General features: G+C 47.3%; 1 protein-coding gene across 4 annotated transcripts in view; it reads left to right on the forward strand.

Moving 5' to 3' along the window:
• Window positions 1–25,737, forward strand: part of PAX5 (paired box 5) — a 141,999-nt gene that overhangs the window by 73,111 nt on the left and 43,151 nt on the right. For all 4 annotated transcript variants that reach the window (XM_069881096.1, XM_069881098.1, XM_069881097.1 and 1 more), the window contains one exon: window positions 361–490. In XM_069881096.1, the coding sequence (XP_069737197.1) occupies window positions 361–490 (130 nt within the window). The remainder of the gene's footprint in view (window positions 1–360; window positions 491–25,737) is intronic.

Genomic DNA, 25,737 nt, shown 5'->3' on the forward strand with positions numbered 1-25,737 from the left:
GAGAGTTCAGGTTAAATGACATGAAGGTTTTTCTTTAACAAGCAAGTGACTTGTACACAGCAGTTACAGCCCCTGTTTCTCTACAAAATTCCTCTTTAAGGAAAGCCTTACTACATATTGATGAGTTTGGCTTCTGTTTTGTAAAGAAAGGACATTTTAGTGTTCTCCAAGAACATCAGTGATAAGCATGGACCCACTTACTAAGCATTTTGAATGTGTAGCAGCCCCATGTAAATGGGTGTTGCCTTTAAAACTGACCAAACTAAAGATTTTTGAGTTTTGTATGGCATCTACTTTCTGTCATACAGGCAAAAGCTCTTTAATAGTCACTAAAATTACTTTTGTTTCTTTTTTTTCCAGGCAACTGAATACTCAGCCATGGCATCATTAGCTGGTGGATTAGATGACATGAAGGCCAATATAACCAGCCCCACTTCTGCAGATCTGGGAGCAAGTGTTCCTGGGCCTCAGTCATACCCTGTGGTCACAGGTAAGCAGCTTTCTAGCATGGATAAGTGGTATGAAGTGTGTGTGAGTGTGTGCACATTGCAGAGTTATGCCGTTTGTGGAAGAGTGGTGTCAGATGAGGAGTCATTTGCTCAGAAAATCTGTTTTTAATTGTGGTTTCATAGCAGCTCGGTTGCAAGTCAGGTGCAAGGCTTGTATAAATCAGTAGTATTCACTGGAAGCCAACAGGGAAAGCATCCATCTCTCTTGTCCAGGAGAGGATATGCCTCTCCATCCCATACATGCATCCTGGATACCGAGATGTAACAGAAAAGCAGAATGCTTGCCCCTGCTTTTGGGTTTTGTTGCTTGTTTTCTGTAAAGGCGCCTGGCATGTTTGGCTGGATGGGGTTTTTATGACAGTTCAAACTTACTTGCATTTTGGATGCTTTTGGTTCCTACAAATGCACATGTTTTACACCATTTGTGGAATTCTAACTATGCCCTAGGGCACATTATTTAAATGAAAAGCAAAGGCTGTTTATTCAAGAATGCTGTATCACCTGCATTTACGTAGCAGGCAATAAGGCAAAAGCTAAGGAACAGCAAGAATTTGAAAAACACTTTGGTCATCCAGTTGTTTGGGACTGACTGCATTCCTTGGAAAGAGATTGCCCACATGGTAAGAATATTATGAAATAGCGCCCCAAAGAAATTGTGGGAATTGGAATTTTAAAATTTGAGGCTTTATGTTTCCTAAGCACGTTACCTCTGTGTATTATCCCTGTCATTGTCCAGCCTGTGCAGATTCATGACTGGATTTTCTCTGTTTAGCCAAAGATTGGATTTGCTTGTTTATTTTGTTTCTAAAATGAAGGTGATGATACTTTTTTTAGTACAGCAATAGCATACCTTGAAAGCACTACAATCTCATCTAGCAGGCAAGTAGTTTTGCAAACAAATGTTATCACAGAGTTATTTTAACCGAATATGGCATCAGCCTGGCTCCTCTCCCCAAAAGTTTAGGAGTCTTAGAATGAAATTAGAGTTACATGAACTATGAGGAAATCCACATTTACTTCAAAGTTTGAGGGGAGAGAACTGAAATAACTGTCAGACAATTGGTGGGTGGCTGAAGAGACAGATTTATAGTTAAGAAAGGAGTCTGGGAGTGGATGGATGGACAGGAAGGGCGAGTTTGGGGTATTTGTGGTTTGTAAGAGATAAGGAGAGAAAGTATATATACATAAAATGTCATGTGTGGGGTCATGAGCCACCCATACAGCCTATGAAAGTTAAAAAATCTTCTAAGGCAATTTATTTGGTAATTCTGACGGAGCTTCCTGCATCTTTAGGGAGCCTACAGGAAAGCCAGGGAGGGACTCTTGATCAGAGAATGCAGGAACAGGATGAGAGGCATGGTTTTCAACTGAAAGAGGGAAAATTGAGATGAGATCTTGGAAAGAAGTGTTCTCCTGTGAGGGTGGGGAGGCTCTGGCCCAGGCTTATCAGAGCAGTGGTGGCTGCCCCATGCCTGGAGGTGTTCAAGGCAAGGCTGGATGTGTCTTGGAGCCCCTGATCCAGTGGGAGGTGTCCCTGCCCATGGCAGTGGGTGGAACTGGATGGGCTTTGAGGTCTCTTCCAACTCAAATCATTCCATCATTCCTTGAAGCCTTCTGCTCATTGCAAAAGACCCTGGCTGCATGGGTGAACCATGGATGTCCTCTTGCCTGTTTTTTCTCTTCTGGATGTTTGTCTCTTGCTTGTCCAAGTCCATACCCCATGACACACCTGAAATATCAGAGGCACTTATGCTTTCTGCTGAGAAGTGCAGCCCACTAGCACCTTGGACCATGCGTGTGGGTGCTGTGAACGTTTCTGCCTCAGCTGTCCCACCCAGAGCATCCTCAGCATAGGGTGCAGGACAGGAACTGCTGGGAGCTTTGTCTTGATGAGAAACAACCGAGCAAGAAGTGGTTCTATGACTTAGCTGCGTTATTGAACAGTGGAAGTGAGGAAAACAAGATGAGAGAGACATGCTTCCTCACTTCTGTCTCCATCTAAGGAGCTGCATATCCAAGATTGGCATTGGATGTTAGCATTGGGCCAAAATCAGGTCCAGACCAAAGCTGTTGTCTGGTTTGATGCTTCAGCAGAGCTTGTTTTTTAATGCCAGTTTAAGCAGTTTCATGCTTCTTGTGTCACAGCTTCCCACCAGTTTGGTGCACTGACTGGTCATGTTCGTTATGGCAGAACTGGCCACAGAGTTGATGCTTCAGTGCTCATTATGGATTTCGCATGGGTTTTCCCTGTGACATATCCAGTACTTGAACAAAAGTCCCAAATGCTACATTTATTAGTTCTCTTCAAAACCGTGGAGCAGGCTTTATGAGTAGCAAGCCTAGAAAAAAAACTGCCATCAGTCTTAAATGTGACAGAATGAGAGCTATAAGAATGTACATTTTACAAGGCAGTAGGTATTTATATCTTTAATTTGATATTGCTGTAGAGTTTTCTAACACCTGCATTCATAAAAATTAAATTTACACGAGCATATAAAAACCCTTTTAAAACCTATACCATTTGATATATTTTCAGAGGAGATTGTCTGACTGTTAGCCTCTCTTTTCCGTTTGGAATGCCCGTAGCAACTGTTTTGTGCTGCTTTTGCTCTGGAAGCAGCCAGAAGTCCCCAGCACAATCAGAGTTCTATAGTGCTCGGCTGCAATATGACTGAGTTGCACTCTCTGCCTCAAGGCTTTCGTAACTAGCTGAGGGGATGTGCAGACCACTAAGGGCAGGAAGATTTAAGCAGCAAGCCATACTTTGTAATGTGCAAAGGGTATGTGTTACAGCGCACTAGATGCATTTCTCACCATGTCTCTGGAGAGACTTCCCTATTTTTTCCCCAGAGTTAATTCACATCTTCTGTTGCACCTCTCTTCCCACTCTGTTTCCTTGGTGGGACAGGGGATGCAGAAGAGGAGACAGATTGATTGACCCTTTTTCCCTTGTAAACATAATTTGCATATTGCTACCGGCCTTTCGTCTGTAGTAGGCATCACTTAAAACTATTAGGAACTGCGAAATGATACATAACAGTGGTTATGAGCACAAGGTCTAACAGACATTGTTTTCTAGGAACAGTTCACTTCTTTGTGGTCTGGCCAAAGCTGTGGTAAAATTCAGTGGTTTGGCAGGGATGGGTGGATGGGAGCAGGTGGTAGGTAAGGTGGGCAGCACCTGGAAGAAGGTTAGCTTTGTGTCAGCCCTGTTTCGGTGGTCAGGAGCAGATTCACGTGAGAAATCTTCTCAGAGCAAAGTCCTGTACCTTGGATTTTCTCTGGCAGCCAGGAGACTGCACCTTGAAGATCTGTGGTGACATTTCTTCTGCAAACTGTTCTTTTCTGGAGGCAGAATGGCCAGTCTGAACTCCAGTCTTTTCTTAAGATTCAGCAAGTTGGGTTGCTTTTAATTTCTTCACCATTTTTTAAGTGTTTCTACTCTTCCTCGCTCCAGACAGTCTGTCCTGTCATGTGCCCAAGCAAACTGAGAGCAGTAGGCTGAAAGCCTTGGGGCACAGCTTGTTTCAGTCATTCTAGCTGGTGTGGATTCAGCTGTAAAAGTGACGGCTGACTGGACAGAGCTCTGCAAAATGTCCAAAGTCTGTGCCAGGTGGTGCCGATAGCTTGAGAGGTTGACCGCACTTCTCAGATGATGTTCCATATTATAGACAATTCTGTAACTGTTTCACTGTCCTGACACCAAGAGCTACTCAATGCGCTGTGTCCAGAGAGTCTTTTGATGGGAAGAAGTGTTTCGGGACCAGGAACATCTCTGGTGTGTGTGGAGCCGAACTGTGAATGTGTGATTCAACTGAGATTGGGGCTATCAGTGGGAGCAGGGATGAAAAGCCACATTTCTAGGGGTAAAGAACTTGAAACATGATGTACAGGAGTTTGGGCTAAGAACAGTTAATGTCCTTTTGGTAGCTGGCATCTGCTATTAAAGCTTAATCAGTTTTTGTGATAAGGTCTGGAGGCTTTCTTGGCTGCTGTTCGTGAAGAGACCTAAGTCTAGTTCATTTTGTCAGCCTGAAATCTGTAAGACAGATTGTAAAAGAATTTAATGCAAATAAAGCAGAGAACAGAGGTCTTAGGTGAATTATGATCACAGTCTTTCAGTGTTCTTGGTGCCAGGCTGTGGTGTGGGCAGCAAAGCTGCATTCAGGGATGAGATGCAAATGATCCTCTGTGATCTGTTGGCAGAAATTGTAAGTTTTCTATTTCTTAGCAAGCTGGTGGATAAAAACATTTGGGATACTTTTGAAGGTGAAAGGATTGCTTAAACATTGACATTCATGCCAGCACATGCTGCTAGAATATGTCTAAGGACAAATTTAGTGGCAGTCCTCTGTACTGCTTCATTCACCAACTCTGTTGTGTTATGGACCACCAGCCAAAGCTCTGATTAGAGAACTTCTTGATTTCTCTCCATCGTTACTATGCCACATTAAATATTAATTTAAAAAAGCCCTCCTTCCCTTACTGCTGGCTGCCACGGTCCATGAGTGCTCTCTCCATTTACAAGCCAATGACATGTGCCCAGCTCATTACTGCTGTAGTCAGCAGTTTCCAGGCAAGCTGTGATTGTTACTAATTACCTGCAGATGCATTTTCTCTGCTCAGGCTTGCTGATTTCAGCGTGGTTGGTATCACTTTGAGAGGACAAAGTCGTCCTAAATTGATGCCTTGATTTGGCTCTCTGAGAGGGCGCTGAGGGTGGATTGACAAACCCGTGGGCAGTGCTGGCTGCAGTGTCAGTTTGCATTAGCAGAGACAGGAGCGACTGTCGGCCAGCCTCACCTGGAGCCAGAGAAGAGCATTTTGCCTTAGTGGGATCTGATGCAAACTCTGTATGGCTCTGTTAAAAGAATCATGGAATCCCTAGCTTGGAAAAGACCTTTCAGATCATCAAGTCCAATTGTACCTGTCCACTACTGAATCATATCCCCATCTGTTAAACACCTCCAGGGAAAGGGGCTCCACCACCCTCCTGGGCAGCCTCTGCCAGGGCCTGAGAACCCTTTCAGTGAAGAAGTTTTTCATGATGTCCAATCTGAATCTGCCCTGGTGCAGCCTAAGGCCATTATCTCTCATCCTAAAAGAAAGCCACACAGAGCAAGCATTGGCAGTGGGCTTTGGGTTTGTTCCTCCAGCAGATGTTGGAGTTGGGGAGCCTAGTTTCCTCCCATACTGGGACATTTCCATCACCCTTTTTCTGCTTGCTCTTCCTCCTTGCTGCCAGGGCACTCTCAGATGCAGTGGCTTCCAGCTTGCTGAGCTGTCCTGTTGCAGCTGTACTGACGAGCAGGCTGCAGGGCATTTTGCAGCTAACACACCCGTGCAGGGAGAGACTGAGGCTCTGACGAATACAAACGTTTTATTCCTTATCCTCTGCACTCAGCCTTGTAATCACACCGTGGAAGGAATGTTACCTTCTGTGCTCCTTCAGAGGGTCAGCCTTGGAGGCAGTGGTCCCCTACAGCCATGTGCATTGCCTTTCCTGCATGTTTTGTGTGCACACCAAAGAGGCTATGAGAAACCAGAAGCAGAGCTAGTTTGCCATCGGGAGGGATGGGGAAGGAGAGACATTATCAATGTGTTTGATAATGATGTGTTTGATCATTTAGTGTTTGATAGGAATGGTTGGACTCGATGATCCGATGGGTCTTTTCCAACCTGGTCATTCTATGATTCTATGATTCTATGATTCTAATGGCTGTCGTCTTAGTCATCTGCTCTGGCTTGTGCTGATGGACGCAGCCACCAGTCATAACCAATGTCAGACTTCAGGCTGAACTGAACGTAGAGCAAGTGAGGCATGTGTGTCTGGCTGGACAGAGTCCTCCACTCCTGGAAGATCAGCTGGATTTTTAACATAGTGTCGATGCATTCCGCATCTTAGATGTAACGTGTTATGCCAAGTAGCTATTTCTTCATAGTTCTGTGACCGATGCAGCATAGATACGTGTAACCTTCCATATTCCTGCATATTTTGTCAATTTTTTGTAGTTAGGAGGCAAAACCACTAGAATGGGGTAAATGCATGTTAAAAGACAAGTCATTTCTTGTTACTGTTCTGCTGTAGTGTGCAGTCCTCAACTGGCCTCTCTCTGTGGTTTTCCTTAGGAGTGCTCAATTTTATAGGAAATGTCTATTGCCTGACTCTTCAATCTGCTTTGTTCATCCCAACATGCTGTGACTGCAATTTATGAGCCACAGTTTTGCCAGGTTTTGTTGTTTGGCAGATATTCTTGGTTACTTCCAAAGCTAGACATGAGACGGTGATGAAGTTGAACTGGAAACCCTGCCAAAAATGGATCATCTCTGAGCAGTGCAGTGTTTGCAGCCAGCGTGGATCCTGGTGATTTCAACAGCAAGGAGGAAAAGAGCTGCTCCTTTAAAATCCCAGGCTGATCTCTTGCCGGGATTAAACACTGACAATATTTAGCATTTTGCTCAATGCAATGTGGAATAATGTCCTGCTTTTTTTAACAAGAAGTGGCTTGTAGGATGCAGATCACTTCAGAAGAATAACATCAGATCCTTCTCAGTCTATGGGTAGAGAAATATTCCTCTAAACAGTGCTAGACACCAGCCTTTGGGTGGAGGAGTCTGGAGAAACCTTCCTCTCTCCACAGAATGGAGCTTAGGCATTGAATTTGGATCTTGATCAGGTAGTGCAGGGAGAAGATGAGGGGGAAAGGTTTTAAGATGAAATATTGAGATGAGGTCTTGGGAAGAAATGTTTTCCTGTGAGAGTGGCCCAAGTTTCCCAGAGCAGCGGTGGCTGCCTCATTCTTGGAGGGGGTCAAGGTCAGATTGGATGGGGCTTTGAGCCTCTGATCCAGTGGGAGGTGTCCCCGTCCATGGCAGGGGGTGGAACCGGATGAGCTTTGAGGTCCCTTCCAACCCAAGCCATTCCATGATTCCATGATTCTGTGTTTCCATGACTAGACATCTGCTTTTTGTGTAACCCTGGCTGGGATGATGTATAGCACATTTGTGATAATCATGATCAAAGGGTGCTTTGAGCTTCAGTCTCCAGATGACTCCTAACTGGGGATCATCAAGCGCTTTTTGAGCTGATGCTAAGGAGGAGTCCTACACAAGCAGCAGGGCCAGAGAGCACTTACAGAGAGCAAGTACAGAGTGGCCAGTGGGTGCAGCAGTTTGTGTGGAAGGGTGCAGAGAAGGGGGGCAGAAACCCTGTCTGAAAGCTTGGAAGTGCTGATGGTGTGACCTGCCAGAAGTGGGAGTGTTTGTGTTTAAAACGGGGGTCTCACAGAGGGAACCTTGCCCATCTGGATGAGGGGTGAGCAAAGCATGAGGACTCAGACTCTTCTTGGTGGTGACCAGTGACCAGCCAGGAGGCCACTGACACAAACTGAAATGCGGGAAACTCATCTTATGCATAAGAAGAAACCTTCCTGCTGTGAGGGTGGTTGAACTCCAGCACAGTTTGCTCAGAGATGCTATGGTGGTGTTCAAAACCTGATTTGACATGGTCCTGGCAGCCTGCTTTAGGTGGCCCTACTGTGAGCAAGAGATCTGTTCTAGGTGAGCTCAAGCGTTGCCTTCTAACCTCAGCTGCTCTGTTTCTGTGGTGGGTGCAGTGCTTCCATGCTGCTGGGTAGGAGCTGTGTTTTGTTTCTATGTTTGAAGGAAAATCTTTAGATACAGCAAAACATGGAAGAAAAGATGGATGGTTTGATTTCCCTTGATTGTTTCGTGTGCATTTCCCCCTGCTTTTTCCTTCTCATCCCTGGTTCTCTATCCACCCCGCCTTGGAAAGATCCCAGTTCCCTAAAGCTTGCCTTGGGATTCTTGAACTGGCCTAAGTTCTCAGATGAACAGTGTAAGGACAATGTCCCTCTGGAGAAGAGGAGATGTAGGGTTTGTCTAAGCAGCTTGGAATCCGGCCTGTTTCTTTTTATGACTTTGGACATCAGGTATCATAGGGGTACGTTAGAGAAATCAAGAGTTTAGGGCTGGTGTATGGTGAGCTGGGGTATGGTATTTAATCAATATGGGTGGGTAAGATGATAATGATCATGAGCGAAACCCTTTGGTGAAGGTCTGTGTGGATCCTGAAGGAAAAACTACCCTTCACAGCTGTGTCTTGGCTAGATTCTGAGTGTTTGTCCCATGTCAGAACTGAGTCACAGCCTCTTTCCAGGGCTTACTTTCTCTTTTCTGTGGCTGAGCTGAAGAGAGAAGTTTATCAGTTCACTCTCTGGAACTGGTGTTCAAAGGAGCCAAGAAAGGGCAGTTTCTCTTTTGGCTGGAGCCCTTATGTCATCTGCCATTTACGGACCATTTTTGGTGACAATCTGAGGCAACTGAGCGCTTATTGTACCCAATGGAAACAATAATGTGAAACTTAAAAGCAAAACTGAAGCTCCCAGTACCTGTCATTGAGGAATATGCAGTGAAACAGGACTGTTTGCTCTTTCTTGCACACCTGATGTTTGTGGTGAAGGCCACTGCTATTTCAGAGGTGCAGAAGTGTGGCATGGGGTCAATATTTTCATTAATCTAAAGTGCAAAAGTGCCTTTCTAGTGCTGGGAACTGCATTGTGAAATTTACCATAAGTGATTCCTGACAGGGGAAGAGGACATTTGTTTTAATCTCTATATCAAGAATAGTCAACCCAAAAGTCTTTTCTCTAATTTGTTCCGCAGTTGTAGTTTGTTTATTGTTGTGAGTTTATATCTAAACCCAGGACTTGCTGACCATGATAGAAGAACCTGGTTTCATTAGGGAGCACTGTTTGTCCCTTAAATGCATTTGCCTTTTAAGAATGATGTAGCAGTGGACTCTTCACTGATTTTTCACTGTTTAGGAGGTCAGTGGCTGTCCATCCCTCTAGCCAGATCTCCAGAAGAAAATGAGAAAGGCATCTGCAGAAGCTGATTTACCCCATGAATTTTTGAATATAAAATTAGGAATCATCATGAGAGGGGCCTGTTTCTTTCCAATGACAGGTGAGGGAACGAGGAGCACTTAACTTGAGCTGGACCCGTGTGGGTGGGATGGACCTGCCCCATGGAGAGCAAGGCAGGTTGCATGAACAAGGTCCTGGAGTGAATCGTTATCCAGCTGTTATTTGCTGAAATATTGGAAAGTGACAGTTTTAAGACAGTGTTTTCACTAGCTGAATGGAACTATTTCAATTATTTTCATTTTAAATAAAAGAAATATTTCAAGATTTTTAATAAAAAGTAGTTTCAAAGCAAAAAATTCCTGCTTTCCCTCCAAGTCTCTGAAAGGTCCCTTCCAACCTAACGCTTTCTGTGATTCTAAATAAGAGTAATGTAATGCTTTCACTATTCCTTCTTTCTTTCTTTTTTTTCCTTTTTTTTTCCTTAAAATCAACACAGTTTTGAAGAAAGTAAAGAAAATATTTGGTTTTGAAAAAGCCTTTTCTTTTGGAAAAATGCTTTGTTGACTTTTTGTTGGCCAATTGTAATAGCAACAATAAAAAAGCTTCTGAGGCCGTTAAGTTTTGGTCATATAATTTGTCTGTACGTGGAAAAGTTGATCTGAGTTTGAACATTATCACCAAATTATACTTTAATTTCAGTGGGACTGTTTTCAAGTGCAAATCATAGCCAGAAGCTTGGCTAGTTCTTCATGCAGCACAAGGCTAGATTTACAGCTTAGTCCCTACATTTAATAGATAAAAGTGCAGATGCGTTTTCCAATAATCTATTCGTCACTCCCAACAGGGCCTGTCACATTAAAGACTTGAAAAAAGGGAACATAAACTCCCGTGGAAAGGCAGCCAATCTGAAAAACAAAAGTGTCATTTTTAATGACAGGACAGAGCCTCATGGAAGCACTGTTGAAATTTTCCATTTTTATGAATTCTTATCTTGCCAGTAGAAAAGAACAAGTGTGTTTGAGAGAGCAAGCGAGGCCACTTGTACCCCACCAAGACCCAGGCTATTAACTGCCTCTTTTGATGATGTACAGCCTGACTCTGCTGGGAGTTTGGCTGTGGATTTAAATGTTGAATTTAACTACGGTAAACATGTTTTGGTGCAAAGCATGTATAATAACAATTTGCATTTACATAGCATCTTTTACTTAAGGATTTTGCAATCTCTAATTAATTAAATCTGTTCCCCCCTGTCCCCAGTGCCGCTGTGGTGTGGATAATAAATACAATTTTAAATCGAGCAGCCATGGCAGGAGGATTAAGACAAGAGGGTTCTGGTGCTCCCACACTGGTCCTGATTGTGACAGGTTTGGGGGTTGTTCTGCAAACACTCCGAGCAGCTCTGGCTCACATTCACCCTGGTCTGAAAAGCCCTGAAAGAATCAGAGAATCATTAAGGTTGGAAAAGACCTCTAAGTTCATCCATTCCAACCCCTAATTGTACCTACTAAATCAAGTCCTTGAGTGCCACGTCCACACGCTTTTTGAACCCCTCCAGGGATGATAACTCCACCCCTACCCTGGGCAGCCTCTGCCAGAGCTTCACTAAACTGGAGATCAACCCAAATCTGTGGGTGGAAACTGCCTTGCTGTCTCCCAGTGCAAGGTTTTCCACCAGTGTGTGGATCCTGGAGATGCTCACTCAAAGTGGTGGCTGCGCCACCACTTTGGCAACCAGGGCTTTGGATGCGCAGACCTGGCAACGTCACCTGCCTTAGGGCATCAACAGCCCATTCGGTCCACAGACAGCAGTTTTTGCTGCCAGGGAAACAAAAAATAGAGAGTCAGGCACTCCAGTTTGCATAAATGTTTCCTAAACTGCTTTTCTTGGCCTTCAACAATAGCAAAACATCTGACAGCAACTGTAAAATGGTATTGACAGGTGGGAAGAGGGTTGCGTTGGCATCTGTACATATGCATGGCACAAAAACGAAGTCTAGCAGCAGTCTGAGTCATGCTACAGATATCGCTTCCAGGACGAGGTAATTGCTTTGGTGATGGTACTTGAAGACACCCCCAATGACCACCACCAATAATAGGTGGCCTTGGTTGCTCAGGTATGAATTATTTATCTCATACCTGACCAGTTGGGAGATTCAAGTTGTTTTCACAGGGGTGGTGAGTTGTAAGCCCAGCAGACTGGGAAGCGAGTAGAGGGAATGGTGAAACGGGGACAATGTGAGGTCTGAGTGTACCGTTTGGCAATGGAGAGCATGGTGTGAGGATGCTTGCTGTCTGGCTTCAGCATACTGTGTCGTACCATCACCCAGAAATGGGAACATTCCTCTGTTCTTTAGTCTAGGAGAAACTTAGGAGGACCTGGGAAAGAAAAGCTGCAATATATGAAATGTTCCAGACTGTATGAGTACAAAACCTGATGGGTAATGCTGCCTCCAGGTGCTGAGCTAAGCAGGTGCTTCCCAAAATGCTCAGCTCCAAGGAGCCCTGTGGAGTTCAAGGGGTAGGGTCCCCAGCTTCATGCCATGGTTTCTGGACGGTGAGCAGAGATGGCTTTGGCATAGACCCAGGACTGAGTAAAAACTGGTGCTGCTGGTGCTCCGACAGCTCCCATGATGGCTCCTTGCTATTCCCAGTGGGGAACTGAAAAACATTACTCAGCCAGGGCTGAGAAGACCAAAGTATCCGGAAGTTTTAATGATGTTGCAGCATGTTTTGGGAGAAAGGGGACATCTGCCACATAGTAGGAAGCAAATATCTTGTTTATTTTCCCTTCTTTCTTCTTTGACAGCTCTTCTTGTAGTTCTGGCCCTGGAAAACACAGTGATATCTATTAATAGGGATTTTACAAACCCGTTTGGGGCTTTTTGTAATGGACCGTTGTTTCTGTATGACTTCACTTTACATCAGGCCAAAAATGTGTGTTTTTGAGGTTTTGATGTCACTTCTCATAAAAATGTTGAACTGTTATGAAAAAAGAAAAAAAAGAAAATTCAAAAAGCAAAATGTAGTGGCAAAAATAAAATGTCACTGGCATTTCTTTGAAACAGAAGTTGCCGGGTTCTGAGCTGTTTTATGAGACTGGCACATCTACCAACAGAGAAGAATATTGCTTGTGGAAATCCCATGAGCATCAGCAGGGACAGGGACTACCTGCACTGCCACGGACTTGACACCTGGCCTGGGATTTTCACATCGATGTGTCTGAAAAGTGAATGCAGTTGAGGGCAAAAAAGGAGGATCAGAGTCCCATTGGAGGTTTATTTCTTTTTGCTGCATGTTTTTTGCAACCATCTGTATTCCTTGAGCTCAGCCCTGTGATGACACTGTACCCTTTTTGAGCACTGAGTCCTAAAGAAAGGCTTGTGCATCAGCAATATCCCTCTGAAGAGGGGACACAAGTGGGTTGCCCCTCCCCAGCAGACTTCAATTTAGCAGCTGTGGGTCCAGATCTGGTGGCCTCCCTGAGAGGGGAGCATCCCCCACTGGAAGGCTGATTCTGGAGTGCTGGGGCTTGAGGATGTTCAGGAGGATGGAGGGTTTGGAATTGTGTGGTGGGAAGCCAGCAGATGCTGCTGCAGCTGCAGTAATTGCAAAATCTGCATGAGGTGTGGGATACTGGGGGATGTCAGCAAATCTGGGATTTTTTTTGGTGCTAAACAGTGGGTTTGCTTTTGCTCCTTCTATATTGTTAATATTGTAATAGAGAAGGAGTGTGGACACAAACTGTTCTCAGGCACTGATGTAGTTGTGAGCAGGTCTGGCAGCTGCTCACTGCCGAGCGGGATCAAGCCCTCTGCTGCTTGGATGTGCTTATTCTGGCTAGTGCAGGCAGACCCAAACGTATCCCAGTCCAGCTTGCTCCCATGCTGACACAGAGACAGACAAGCTGGTGGGATAGGCACTGTCTCAGAACAAAACATGACCTGATCTGGCCAAGCCGGGGCCTCACCAGCTCTAACCTGAGTAGTAGAGCTGTGTCTGGACCCCAGGCTGGCTGGAGAGCATCACCCTGGCTTGGTTTGTGCATCTCTCCCTGTGGAGCTGCACTGGCTGCTCCCTGTCAAGTGAGAGGTCTCTGAGACACAAACATGAGGGTGCTGGCACAGGCATGGCAGCGATTCACTGGGCAAGCATTTCTGGACAAGGTCAAGCGTTGCAGGACCCTTTGAGCGTGGTGGGCAGGGGTGCAGAGCTGCACCTCTGCTCTACGTGGTTTTACCTGTGGCTGCTGGGGTCACAGCAGGAGTTGCTCCACACAAGTCCCACATGCTGTCCCAGAGCATCCTGTGGCTTTGCCCACCTTGGAGTAACCATTGTGCATTCTGCAGCCAATGTTTGTGCAGCAGCTTTCACCTTGCTGAGCCTGGCTGCCTCCCCAGCACGCAAGGGCTGCAGGCAGTGGCTGTAGCCTCTCGCCATGAGAATGCATGGGCTGTGGGAGGTGTGTCAGGACTTACAGAGTCATGTGGAGATGGGATCACCTGGCCAGGTGCACCCCTGTCCATTGTGTAATGGTTCATTGCTGCTTGACAGGCTTGAGGCTATGACAGACTACTGTGAGTGGCTTTCTACCCGCGAGGCACATTTTGTTCGTGCTCTGTCCTGGATCTTTACCACCTGCAAGTCTCATCAGCCCTGTTTTTAATGGGAAAAGCCCTTAAGGCTTCAAAATATGAGTGGGATGCTGATTAGCCCTTCTGTGACATGGATAAAGTAACTGTGACTCACCCTGGGTATGTTACAAATGATAGCTTTGGTGCTGAAGAAGCAGTGGAGTGGACTCATCCTTGCCTTCGAGCTCTTGGTCTGTTCAACCTGCAGAAGAGGAGGCTGAGGGGGACCTCATTGCCATCTGCAGCTTCCTCACATGGGGAGGAGGAGGAGCAGGCACTGAGCTCTTCTCTCTGGTGACCAAGGACACCACCTGAGGGAATGGCAGAAAGATGCCAGGGAAGGGTTAGGCTGCACATGAGGAGAAGGTTCTTCCCCCAGAGGGTGGTGGAGCACTGGAACAGCTCCCAGGGAAGCAGTCACCAAGCCTGACAATATTCCAGAAGTGTTTGGGCGTCACCCTCAGCCCCATGGTGTGAATGCTGGGGTCTCCTGTAGAGGGACAGAAGTTGGACTTGATGAGCTTTGTGGGTCCTTTCTAACTCAGGTCATTCTACAAGTCTACGATTTTGTATGGGGTGGGCTCAGGTAAAACCTCAGCTTGGTGAAGTGGCAGTGAGTGAGGAGCAGGAGGTGGCCCTGTAGACCTGAAAAGGATTGCTCTGTTGTGCCCAGTGTTATCCTTCACCCCTGTTCTATTGCTAATTTCATCTGCTGAGTTGCATCTCCCTTCCCCTTCTGCTCCTGGAAATGGACACTTCAGATTTTCTCCAGGCGAGCTGTCCCCCAGCAGCTCGGCTCCCAGCCCTGGGTGCATGTGGTGAGCAGCAGAATCTGTCTCTCTGCTTGGCCCCTTGCAGTGATGGTTTAGTGGCGAACTTGGCTGTGTTAGATTTATGGTTGGACTTGATGGTCATAGAAACGTAGAATCATAGAATCATAGAACCATAGAATGGTTTGAGTTGGAAGGGACCTCAAAGATCATCTAATTCTATACCCCTGCCATGGGCAAGGATACCTGCCACTGGATCAGGGGCTCCAAGCCCCATCCAGCCTGGCCTTGAACACCTCCAGGGATGGGGCAGCCACAACTTCCCTGGACAACTTGGACCAGTTCCTCCCCACCCTCATCGTGAAGAATTTCCTACTTATATCCAGTCTAAATCTTCCCCTCTCCAATTTAAAGCCATTTCTCCTTGTCCTGTCACTACAGACCTTTATAAAAAGCCTCTGCCCAGCTTTCCTGGAATCCTTTTCAGGCACTGGAAGCTGCTCTAAGGTCTCCCTGGAGCCTTCTCTTGTCCAGGCTGAACAAGCCCAACTATCTCAGCCTGTCCTAAAGGTGCTCCAGCCCTCGCATAATCTCCATAGCCTCCTCTGTACCCGCTCCACCAGTTCCATCTCCTTGTGTTGAGGACTCCAGAACTATACACAAGACTCCAGGTGGGATCTCAGGAGAGTGAAGCAGAGGGCTAGAAATGCCTGTCTCACCCTCCTGGCCATGCTGCTTATGATGCAGCTTAGGACACAGTTGGTTTATGGGCTGTGAGCATGCATTGCCGGCTCATGTCGAACTTCTCATCGATCAGCAGGTCTTTTCCAGCCTTAATGATTCTATGATTCTATTACATGATCTTTGAATACTTGTTTCTACTTTTTAATTTATCATCTTTTTTATATAGTCTCTATCATTTTGTCTATGCTGTGTGTATACTTTCAACTCTTTTAACTGCAAAATATTATTCCTGCATGGTTTTATCAATGCAGTGCTACTTCCCGCAGCATTCCCCAAATTCCATAGTCTAAAAGGAACCACTGAGGCAGAAGAGATATCAAAGAGTGGGTATAGACAGGAGATTTGGTGCATCGTGTCACCTGAGGGTTCATAGACAGCATGGCTACTTCATGTGTTCCTCAGCATGACCTTGCCTGCAGACCCTCATCGAAGCTCTTCCTCTCTGTGGTGGCCACTCTGAGGTCCTCCAGATGCATCAGACCCTGGTGGGGCTTCATTCCAGCCTCAGGGTGCAGGATTACACTGCCATTGCCGTGGAGATGGTGCCTGACCACAGTGCAATCCCCTGGTCTCTCTGCTCTGGCTCTGGGCCTGGCACCTCAGCCCTGCGAAGGTGTCATAGGCAGAGAGACCTGGTGGTGCCACCATGCAGGGACACAGTGCTGTGTAGAAGCAGTGTGGCATCTGGATGCAGTCCTAGTCTCTCGTTTCCTGTGGACCTCTTGGGGTGGTAGGGATGCCCCACAGCTGTGCTCAGCATCATGTGTCCTACGGAGAGACCCCATCATCAGAAGTGCCGTCCTGAAGGAACTCCTTTCTCTGACCTTTGTAATTGCTGCTGTCCAATCTTTCTTCATGTTTTCTTTTAATTGTTTTTCCCTTTCTTCTCTCCCTCTCTTCCCCCCCAAAACTCCACCACTCCTCTCCAGTGTATTAAGGATGTGAGTGAAATTGATGGCTGGAACGTCTCAAGTCTTTATGATGATGAATGACTTTCACTGCCAAAGCTTTTATTGTCTGTGATTTGGGAAGAAAGGGAGCTGATTTATTGTGGCCGACTGTCATGCCATTTAATACAGTTATAAATCTTGACGCCACAACGGGCACCGTGGGCTGGGGACCTCCTCTGGCCATTCTCCTGCATGCCTTTTGTCTCTCTGCTCGTGGTCCTTGGCTCTGTTCCTCCAAAGGGAGCAAGCAGGGGGAAATTGAAACAGGGAATTCCCATACAGAGGGTGACAGCTGAGGGCTGGGCAAGCCCTGAGCATCTCACCCAGACCTGGGCAGGCTTTACATCCAAAGGCGCTTGGGATGATGGAGATGCCCTGCAGTCCAGCACCACTGCGGCATCCCCTTGTCCTTATGCTGTGCTGACTGGACTGGGCTGATCCCACTTGAATGTGGTAGAAGGGGAATCTCCCAGTGGCTTGGGAATAAAATCCCATTCACTGTCTTTTCTGTGCAAGAGTCCTCAAAAGGATGTATTTTGTAATGTACAGACATCCAAATTTCATTTCATAGAATCACAGAATCATAGAATGTGAGTTGGAAGGGACCTTAAAAATCATCTGATTCCAACCCCTTGCCACGGGCAGGGACACCTTCCACTGGATCAGGGGCTCAAAGTCCCATCCAACCCAGCCTTGAACACCTCTATGGAACAACTTCCCTGGGCAACCTGTTCCAAGGCCTCACCACTCTCACTGTGAAGAATCTCCTCCTGATGTCCAATCTAAATCTGCCCCTCTCCAATTTGAAGCCATTTCCCCTTGTCTTGTCTGTCCATGCCTTTGTAAAAAGTCCCTTCCCAACTTTCCTGGAGACCCCGTGAGGTACTGGAAGCTGCTCTAAGGTCTTCTGGGAGCCTTCTGTTCTCCAGGCTGAGCAACTCCAACTCTCTTAGCCTGGCCTCATAGCAGAGGGGCTCCAGCCCTCGCATCATTTCCATGGCCTCTTCAGGACCCATTCCAACAGTTCCAAATCCTTTTTATGTTGGAGATTCCAGAACTGAACACAGGGCTCCAGGTGGGTTCTCAGGAGAGTGGAGCAGAGGGGCAGAAACCCCTCCCTCAACCTGCTGGCCGCATTGCTTTGGATGAGACCAGGGTATGATTTGGCCTTCTGGGCTGTGAGCGCACATTGCCGGCTCATGTCGAGCTTCTCATCAATCAGCACCCCGAGTCCTTCTCTGCAGGGCAGCTCTCCATCACATCGTCCCCTATCCTGTATTGTCCCAAGTGACAGGGGACAGGACAAGAGGGAATGGCCTTAAGCTCCGCCAGGGGAGATTTAAGCTGGACATTAGGAAAAAATTTTTCACAGAAAGGGTCATTGGGCACTGGAACAGGCTACCCAGGGAGGTGGTTGAGTCACCTTCCCTGGAGGTGTTTAAGGCACAGGTGGATGAGGTGCTAAGGGGCATGGTTTAGTGTTTGATATGAATGGTTGGACTTGATGATCCGATGGGTCTCTTCCAATCTGGTTATTCTGTGATTCTATGAAACCGCAGATTGCCCCTGTCCAGGTGTAGGACCTTGCACTTGGCCTTCTCAAACCTCATGAGATTCACACATGAATTTTTTAATTGCATTTTAGTGACCCTGACGTAAAGATAGGGGTCACCTGTAGTCTTTGCAGAAGAGAAGCAGGCAGGAGCAAGGTGGTGGTGTTTCAGAAGGCTGATGCTGCCTTTGATTAGCAAAGCTTTCCCTTCCCTGGGTTCCCAGGAGGGACAACAGCCTGTGGCAGAGCACAGGCAGAGCTGGCTCCTTGCCTGTGTTGCGAGCTTAGTGGCTCAACAAGGTGCAACCATGAGCCACCAACTTACCAGAAGTGGCACTGTTGGCATCAGGAGGAGGGTGGCCACTTGCTTTGGCCAGAAGAGGTGGCTGGGGCAGTTCTTTCCAGGGTGGAAGAAAGCTACATGCAGCATTGGGCCTCATCCTGTTAGGGAAAGTGCAAACACACAAAACCATGAAATGACAGCAGACCCTCATCATCCTTTAGTGACCACGTGTCAGGCTCTGCAGACTCTGGGAGTGAGGCATGAGCTGCACTGCTGGAAGGGGAGGAGTGCAGGCGGGCTGTGTGGTCCCACAGGGAGAACAGGTTTTTGGACAGAAAAATTGCTTTGGGACATTTTTGGTCAACCCAATACTTTCCTGATTAGAGATCAGCCCAATATTGAAGCTTTTCCTGTGCTTCATGCTATACGAGTGTTACAGTCCCACATCTCGCTCTTTCCTCTGGTCTGAACTAACTGGATGGCACTTTCCATAGTCTTCCATGCGTTTACTACTTTCTGAACTACCTGACACATGAGTTGAGCGACATGCCCAACTTTGTTACGGGAGATGCCACCTACCCACCAGGCAGCTGGGAAAGAAGTGGGACATGCTGTCTACCCACTAGGAAAGAAAGGGGACTTGGAAATATGAGTGTGGTCTTGCTGCTTCATAGGACAGAGGGAAAATGCCATTTTGTTTTAAAGTGATTTCAAATTAAGAGTTTCTTTCAATCAAGAACAAAATATTTCAGCCTTGACAATTAGAAGTATTCTGATCCAAATATCTCAACATTTGCAAAGCCTCACTTTTTCCATCACATAGAATGGGGATAAAATGCCTCATTTAACCTTTTTGTCTTATTCCAGGATAAAAATAGAATTATTGAAATATCAGAAAAATCACACTTCGGTTGTTGGTTAGGACTTCATTGAGCCCTAATTAAGATGCTAAAATCTAGGGTGTAAATATTTTTCCTGCAAGGAGCAGAAAACTGCTGATGACATTAGCAATGATCCTTGGATTGGAAATGTCTCCATCTCAGATTAATTCCAGATGCAGATCATAAATATTGATTCTTGTGAGATGGAAGATTTCAGCATGGGTTTTATTGTCCCTGCCAAATAGACTAGTGGAAGCTGTTGTTTTGTTTTTTTGTTTTGTTTTGTTTTTTTTCTGTCTGTGCTTGTCTGGCCAGCTGGATAACTGGCTGCTGATATGCTCCCCTTGTCCCATCCTGGATGCAGTGATGGGCTGCTGAGCCATGCCAGACCATGTTGGTCCTCACAGGGCACTCCAGGTGGGGTGGTGAAGCCCTGGATGGCCCAACATCTTGCTGAGCTTTAGCAGCCTCTAGGTGCCCCATCCCTGTCTGGTGCTCCCATTGCGGTGCAGCCTGAGCCTGGTTGTATGGTTTGACATCTCACTGAGTTTTGGCAGACTCTGTGTGCCCTGCTTCTATCCAGGGCTCCCACTGAAGTGCAGCCTGAGCCAGGTTGGACGGTCTGGCATCTCGACAAGATTTGGCGGCCACTGAGCACCCCATCCCTATCTGGTGCTCCTGTTGTGGCACAGCTTGAGCCAGGCCGGGTGCTCCAGCATCTCGCTGCTTATTGCTGCCTGGTGCTCCTGGCTGCAGTGCAACCTGAGCCAGGTTAGGTGGTCCAGCATCTTGCTGAGCTTTGGCAGCCCTTGGTACCTCATCGCTGTCTACTGCTCCTGCTGCAGCACAGCCTGAGCCAGCTCAACACGCTGTGGCCCTGAGTGGTGATCCAGACCAACTGGTGCGCCAGTCTTTGCGGTGGGCATTGGTGAAGGATTTCAAGGGTCCAGCTTAGGGCTAGCAGTGTTTGCTGTGAGGCAGCTTTGCATGGCTCCTGGGCTTTTCCTCCTGCTCTCACTGCTCCCAAAAGCCCTCTGGATGTCACTGCTGTCCTTTGCAAGGTGGATGGAAACCCACGTCCTCCTGTGCCTGGTCCCTCTGAGCTGCTGGGAGACCATCCGCTGGCTCTCCTGCACCTTGCTGGGGACCAGTAAGCTCCTTTCCCATCCATGCTGCCCCAGCCCAGTGGGTAGTGGCAGAGACACGGGACTTAGAATCCCTTGGTATGGGTTTGCCTGCAGGTCACCACGTGCAACCTTTGGACCAGGGGACAGCATCCCCCGAGCTGCAGAACCAGGAGAAGGAGGTGAGCTGCCCTGCCTGCTGCTCCTCACCCACTGCTGGAGGTGCTCTCCTGTACCAGCAGGGCCTTTTAGGGCAATGAGTTCATGACCAGCCCTCTATCCGCTCAGTAGTGGTACCAGCTCGCAGCAGGCAGCAGCAGCCAGGCAGCAGGCATCCTCTGATGCTTTTCAGAAGTGGTGATGTCCTTTCCTTGAGCACTGCTGTGGTGCCAGGGAAAGGCTGCCTGGTGTGGGCGGCAGAGATGCCTGTGTGCCCCTGCACTCATGCGCTGCCCTATCTTAGAGGTGGGATTGTTCAGCCTGGAGAAGAGAAGCCTGCAGGGAGACCTCAGAGCAGCTTCCAGGATTGAAAAAGGCTCCAGGAAAACTGGGGAGGGGCTTTTGATCAGGTAGTGCAGGGATAGGACGAGGGGGTTTGTTTTTAAATCAAAGGGGGGAGATTTAGATTGGGCATTAGGAAGAAATTCTTCATGATGAATGTGATGAAGCCCTGGCCCAGATTGCCCAGAGCAGTTGTAGCTGCCCTATCCTTGGAGGTGTTCAGGATGGGGCTTTGAGCTCCTGATCCAGTGGGAGATGTTCCTGCCCATGGCACAGGGGTGGAACTGGATGTTCTTTGAGGTCCCTTACAACTCAAACTGTTCTGTGATTCTATGGTTCAATGACTGCAATTGCCTTTGTGACAGCCGATCTCCATCAGGTCTTTTGTCTATGTCTCCAGAGCAGGACTAGCAGATCTTAGCCCTAATGAAGGATGCTCTCCCTTGCAAGCTGCTCCTCTGTCCTCACGGCAGCTCCTGGCCTGAGCAAAGTCTTTAGAATGAGTTGGAGAGCAGGGGTATGTGGGTCCAACCACCCTCCTCAGGGCTAGCTTTGAGATGTCCCTTTTATTAAATGTGAAGTATTTGCTAAACAGGTGTGAAGCTACAATATGGGGCTGAAAATGTGCTGGATATGAATTTCTTGAGGAGTGAGAAGTTGGAGGCCAGCCACCTGCCTCTGTACATATTCATTAGTTTTCAGGAGCATCCGTGAGTCCACAGTGAAATGCTGCCAGTGCTCTTGTTTTCATCCTGTAGCTCACAGCAAGTTTTCTCTTGTAGATCCAGTGTCTGGAGTGCTGTCACAATGGGAGGAGCTTGTAATTGTACACAAACTGATATTAGTTTTCCTTTCCTCTAGGCTGGAAAGAAAGGCTAGAAAATAGCTCCTGGGTGCATGCAAACATTCCAGCACTGGGAAAGAAACAAGAGGAAAACATGTTATTTAAACATCTGGGCTGCATCCAAAGCAGTGGGACCAGCCCCGTGTCCAGTTCTGGAATCCCAAATATAAGAAGGAGATGGAATGGGTCCAGAGGAGACCACGGAGATGATGTGGGGGCTGGAGCCTCTGTGCTCTGAGGCCAGGCTGAGAGAGTTGGGAGTTGTTTAGGCTGGAAAAGACTGTGGGGAGACCATAGAGCAACTTCCAGCACTGAAAGAAGCTCCAGGAAAGCTGTGGAGGGGCTTTTTATAAAGGCATGGAATTACAGGATGAGGGGTATGTTTTTGGAAGGGGCATATTTAGATTGGACATTTACCGTGAAATTTTCCTGTGATGGTGGTGAGGCCCTGGCCCAGGTTGCCCAGAGTGCTGGCTGCCCCATCCCTGGAGGTGTTCATGGCCAGGTTGGATGGGGCTTTGAGCCCCTGGTCCAGTGGAAGGTGTCCCGGCCCATGGCACAGAGTGGAACTGAATGGGCTTTGAGGTCCCTTCCAGCCCAAACCCGTCCATGATCTCCTGATAACTCCATTGTTCTCACCATTTTTGTAGTGCATGGAATAGCTAGCTCTGCATTTGTGGGGTCCCTCGGATCACAAACTTTTCGAGCTGTCGATCCTCTTGGTCATCTTGCATCTTTCCAGCTCATGGTGATTATGGTAGAGAGCAAGCCTTGCAAAGCCTGCTGTGCTGGTCTTATTAGAAGTATTGCTGTGCTGCAGAAAGGAAACAACAATAAAGTGAATATGTTGCTTCTGCATGCGTTAAGAGCACTGATCAAACCACATGAGATCCCATTTCAGACATAATGTGCATTGGAGGGCAAAATTAGATTGAGAAGTAAATGGAGCCTAAAATTTCCATAGCTTTATTCGTCAGAAAGCTGTTTCATTGCGTAGTTTAATTCTCCAAGTTCTTCCATTCATTGCATGTAGCGTGCTGGCTGGAGTACATTTTGGAAATAATGGGATGAAAAAAGCCCGTCTTTAATTTGGCTGTGATTGTGAGGTGTGTAAGGGCTGCTCAGACCTGAGATGTGAGGAGCTATGAAACAAGGAATCATCTCACGCAGCAGCAGAAAAGAGCCAGGCTGGCACCTTCTACATTTAGGCAGGAAATGTGTTTTGTTTGGGATTTTGTTTGTTGTTTTCTTTTGAATTTATTTAAGTTCTGAACTGTTTGAAGTTGGTTTTATTATTTCTATTTTAAAGTAAAGGTTTTTTTCATTGCTGCTCATCAAATGTGCTTCCCAATGGGACTGTGCTTGTATGAAAAATAACGTTTTCTGATCTGAGATGTGCTGTGGTGGTGAGGCCATTATTTTTACGTGAGATATCTTTTCTCTCCCCTTTTAGCACATCTGTTTGACAGGAGGAGGCTAAGTGGTCTCTCAGATGAGCATACTTGTGGGGGGGGGTTTGCTTCTGAAGGCAAAGCTTGATGTCATTTCAAAACCAGCACAGATTGCCCGTGCGGAGCAGTTGTTGTACAGTGAGTCCCTTTTGAAACAGTGAACACTGCAGATCAGCATAATTGGCACTAGTGCTCTGACTGGAGCTGGAGGGGAAGCCTGTGCTGGTCTCTATCCTGTGTGCACCTCACACATAGAATCATGGAATGGTTTGAGTTGGGACCTCAAAGCCCTTTCAGTTCCACCCCCTGCCATGGGCAAGGACACCTCCCACTGGATCAGGGACTCCAAGCCCCATCCAGCCTGGCCTTGAACACCTCCAGGGATGGGACAGCCACAACTTCCCTGGACAACTTGGACGAGTTCCTCCCCACCCTCATTGTGAAGAATTTCCTACTTATGTCCAGTCTAAATCTTCCCCTCTCCAATTTAAAGCCATTTCTCCTTGTCCTGTCACTACAGACCTTTATAAAAAGCCCCTGGCCAGCTTTCCTGGAACCCTCTTCAGGCACTGGAAGCTGCTCTAAGGTCTCCCTGGAGCCTTCTCTTGTCCAGGCTGAACAAGCCCAACTATCTCAGCCTGTCCTAATAGAGGTGCTCCAGCCCTCGCATAATCTCCATAGCCTCCTCTGTACCTGCTCCAACAGTTCCATCTCCAGCACTGGACATGATGCTCCAGGTGAGATCATCCATGCTTCCAGGCTGCATTTCCCTGATGAATTTTCTTTCCAGAGCCCATAGAAGCCAGCTTGCCTCGCCACAAGCTGCCTTATCAATTCCCACACACTAATTGTCTGCAGTGTTGCCTCTTCCCTCGTGCATTGTGAGCTGTGGAAATGGAGTCAGGGAGCGTTGCCCATTTTGGACTGTTGCAGCAAAGCCTCTGTCACGTGGGACAGGTGATACCTTTCTCTCCATAAGTGAGATCAGACCCAAAACTTGTTTGAATATCTCCATCAATTTCAATGTTGAGTACCTGGTGGTCTTAGCTTTGACATCTTGTTGTGCCCACCTGCACACCCCGCTGGGTCTTTCTGCTGGTGGAGTCTTTTTGGGGGTCCTCAGGAGGGTAACTCCACCTCTGGCTGAGCACACTCAGGGTCTAACCCCATCTCAGGCTGAGCAAACACAGGGTCTAACCCCACCTCAGTCTGAGCACGTGCAGGTTCCAGCTGCTCTTGGCTATGGCAGAACCCTGCAGACCCCATGCTGCTGGTGTATTCTGAGTTGTATACAAAATAAAACATCCAAGGGAACAGGTTTTCCTGTCCTGCAAAAATATTCATGACTTTTCCTTTTTTTCAGGTCTATTTCCTAGTTAAAACCACCCCAAATCTAAGGAAGGTTTAACAGCTGGAAGTAGTAAACAAGGTAACACCAGCCCAGAGCAGTGTGCACCTCCTGTTTCCACTTGGACCATGTTTTGTGTCTAGAATCATAGAATCATTATGTTGGAAAAGACCTCTGAGACCATCAACTCCAACCACACCTGTCCACTACTAAATCATGTCCCCAGGCGCCTCACCTGCCCATCTTTTAAACCCTTAAAGGGATGGGTACTCCACCACCTCCCTGGGCAGCCTCTGCCAGTGCCCGAGAACCCCTTCTGTGAAGAAATGTTCCTGATGCCGTCTAAACTTCCCCTGACACAGCTTAAGGACATTCCCTCTCTTCCTATCACCTATCGCTTGGGAAAAGAGAACAGCACCCATCTCCCCGCAATCTCCTTTCAGGCAGTTGTAGAGAGCAATAAGGTGTCCCCTCAGCCTCCTCTTCTCCAGGCTACTCTCAACAGTTTACATTTTATGTAGGGAAGTCATTCCCAGTTTGAAAATGAGATCTCTTTTTAAAAAGTTATAGAAAATCAAGTTTTCTAACATCTTCCAAGCTTTTCCCAGAATATTTTACAGTTAAAATGCCCATCTGAACAGTGACTCTGCTTGCATCAACTTGAAGTTTCTGTCATTCATATGGTTTTCTCTCTCTTAATGAAAGGGGTTTTTTTTAAGAAAGAACTTGGCTGACACTGATACAAGATGACCTTGGTGGCCATGCTCTGCTGCATCCTTCCGGCTGTGTGCTGAGGATGCCCCTGTGCCTGCCTAGAGAACCCCAGTCCTGAGCTGTCTGTGTGGGCATGCTGGTTTGTCTGCCTGCCCGTGCTGGTGTTGCTTTCCCCTTCTTTTTTCCCTCCTCTCATTCTATGTAATGAGCTGATGTTGCTGATGTTGAATGAAGAGAACTGGAAGCACTGTCCAGAGCCCACAGTGGCTTTCAACAAGAGGCTGCAACAGCAGGCATGCACCCTGCTGGTGGAGAGGACGGGTGAGGTACCCCAGTCAGGATGCTGCTTTGTGCAGCACGAGCCTGCCATCGTGCCCTCAACCTGGTGATCACGGCTTGGCAACTTTAGGAAGCCATGGACTTGCCCAGTGCTGCTGAGCCCCCTTTCTCTGCTTCTGAGCACACTTATCCCATGTACCACCATGCTTGAGGAAACCCTGGGTGCATTGGTGCTGGCAGCTGTGTAGCCCTGTCTGCGGATGGGGTT

This window comes from Phaenicophaeus curvirostris, chromosome Z (genome assembly GCF_032191515.1).
Source record: "Phaenicophaeus curvirostris isolate KB17595 chromosome Z, BPBGC_Pcur_1.0, whole genome shotgun sequence".
Classification (NCBI taxonomy): Eukaryota; Metazoa; Chordata; class Aves; order Cuculiformes; family Cuculidae; genus Phaenicophaeus; species Phaenicophaeus curvirostris.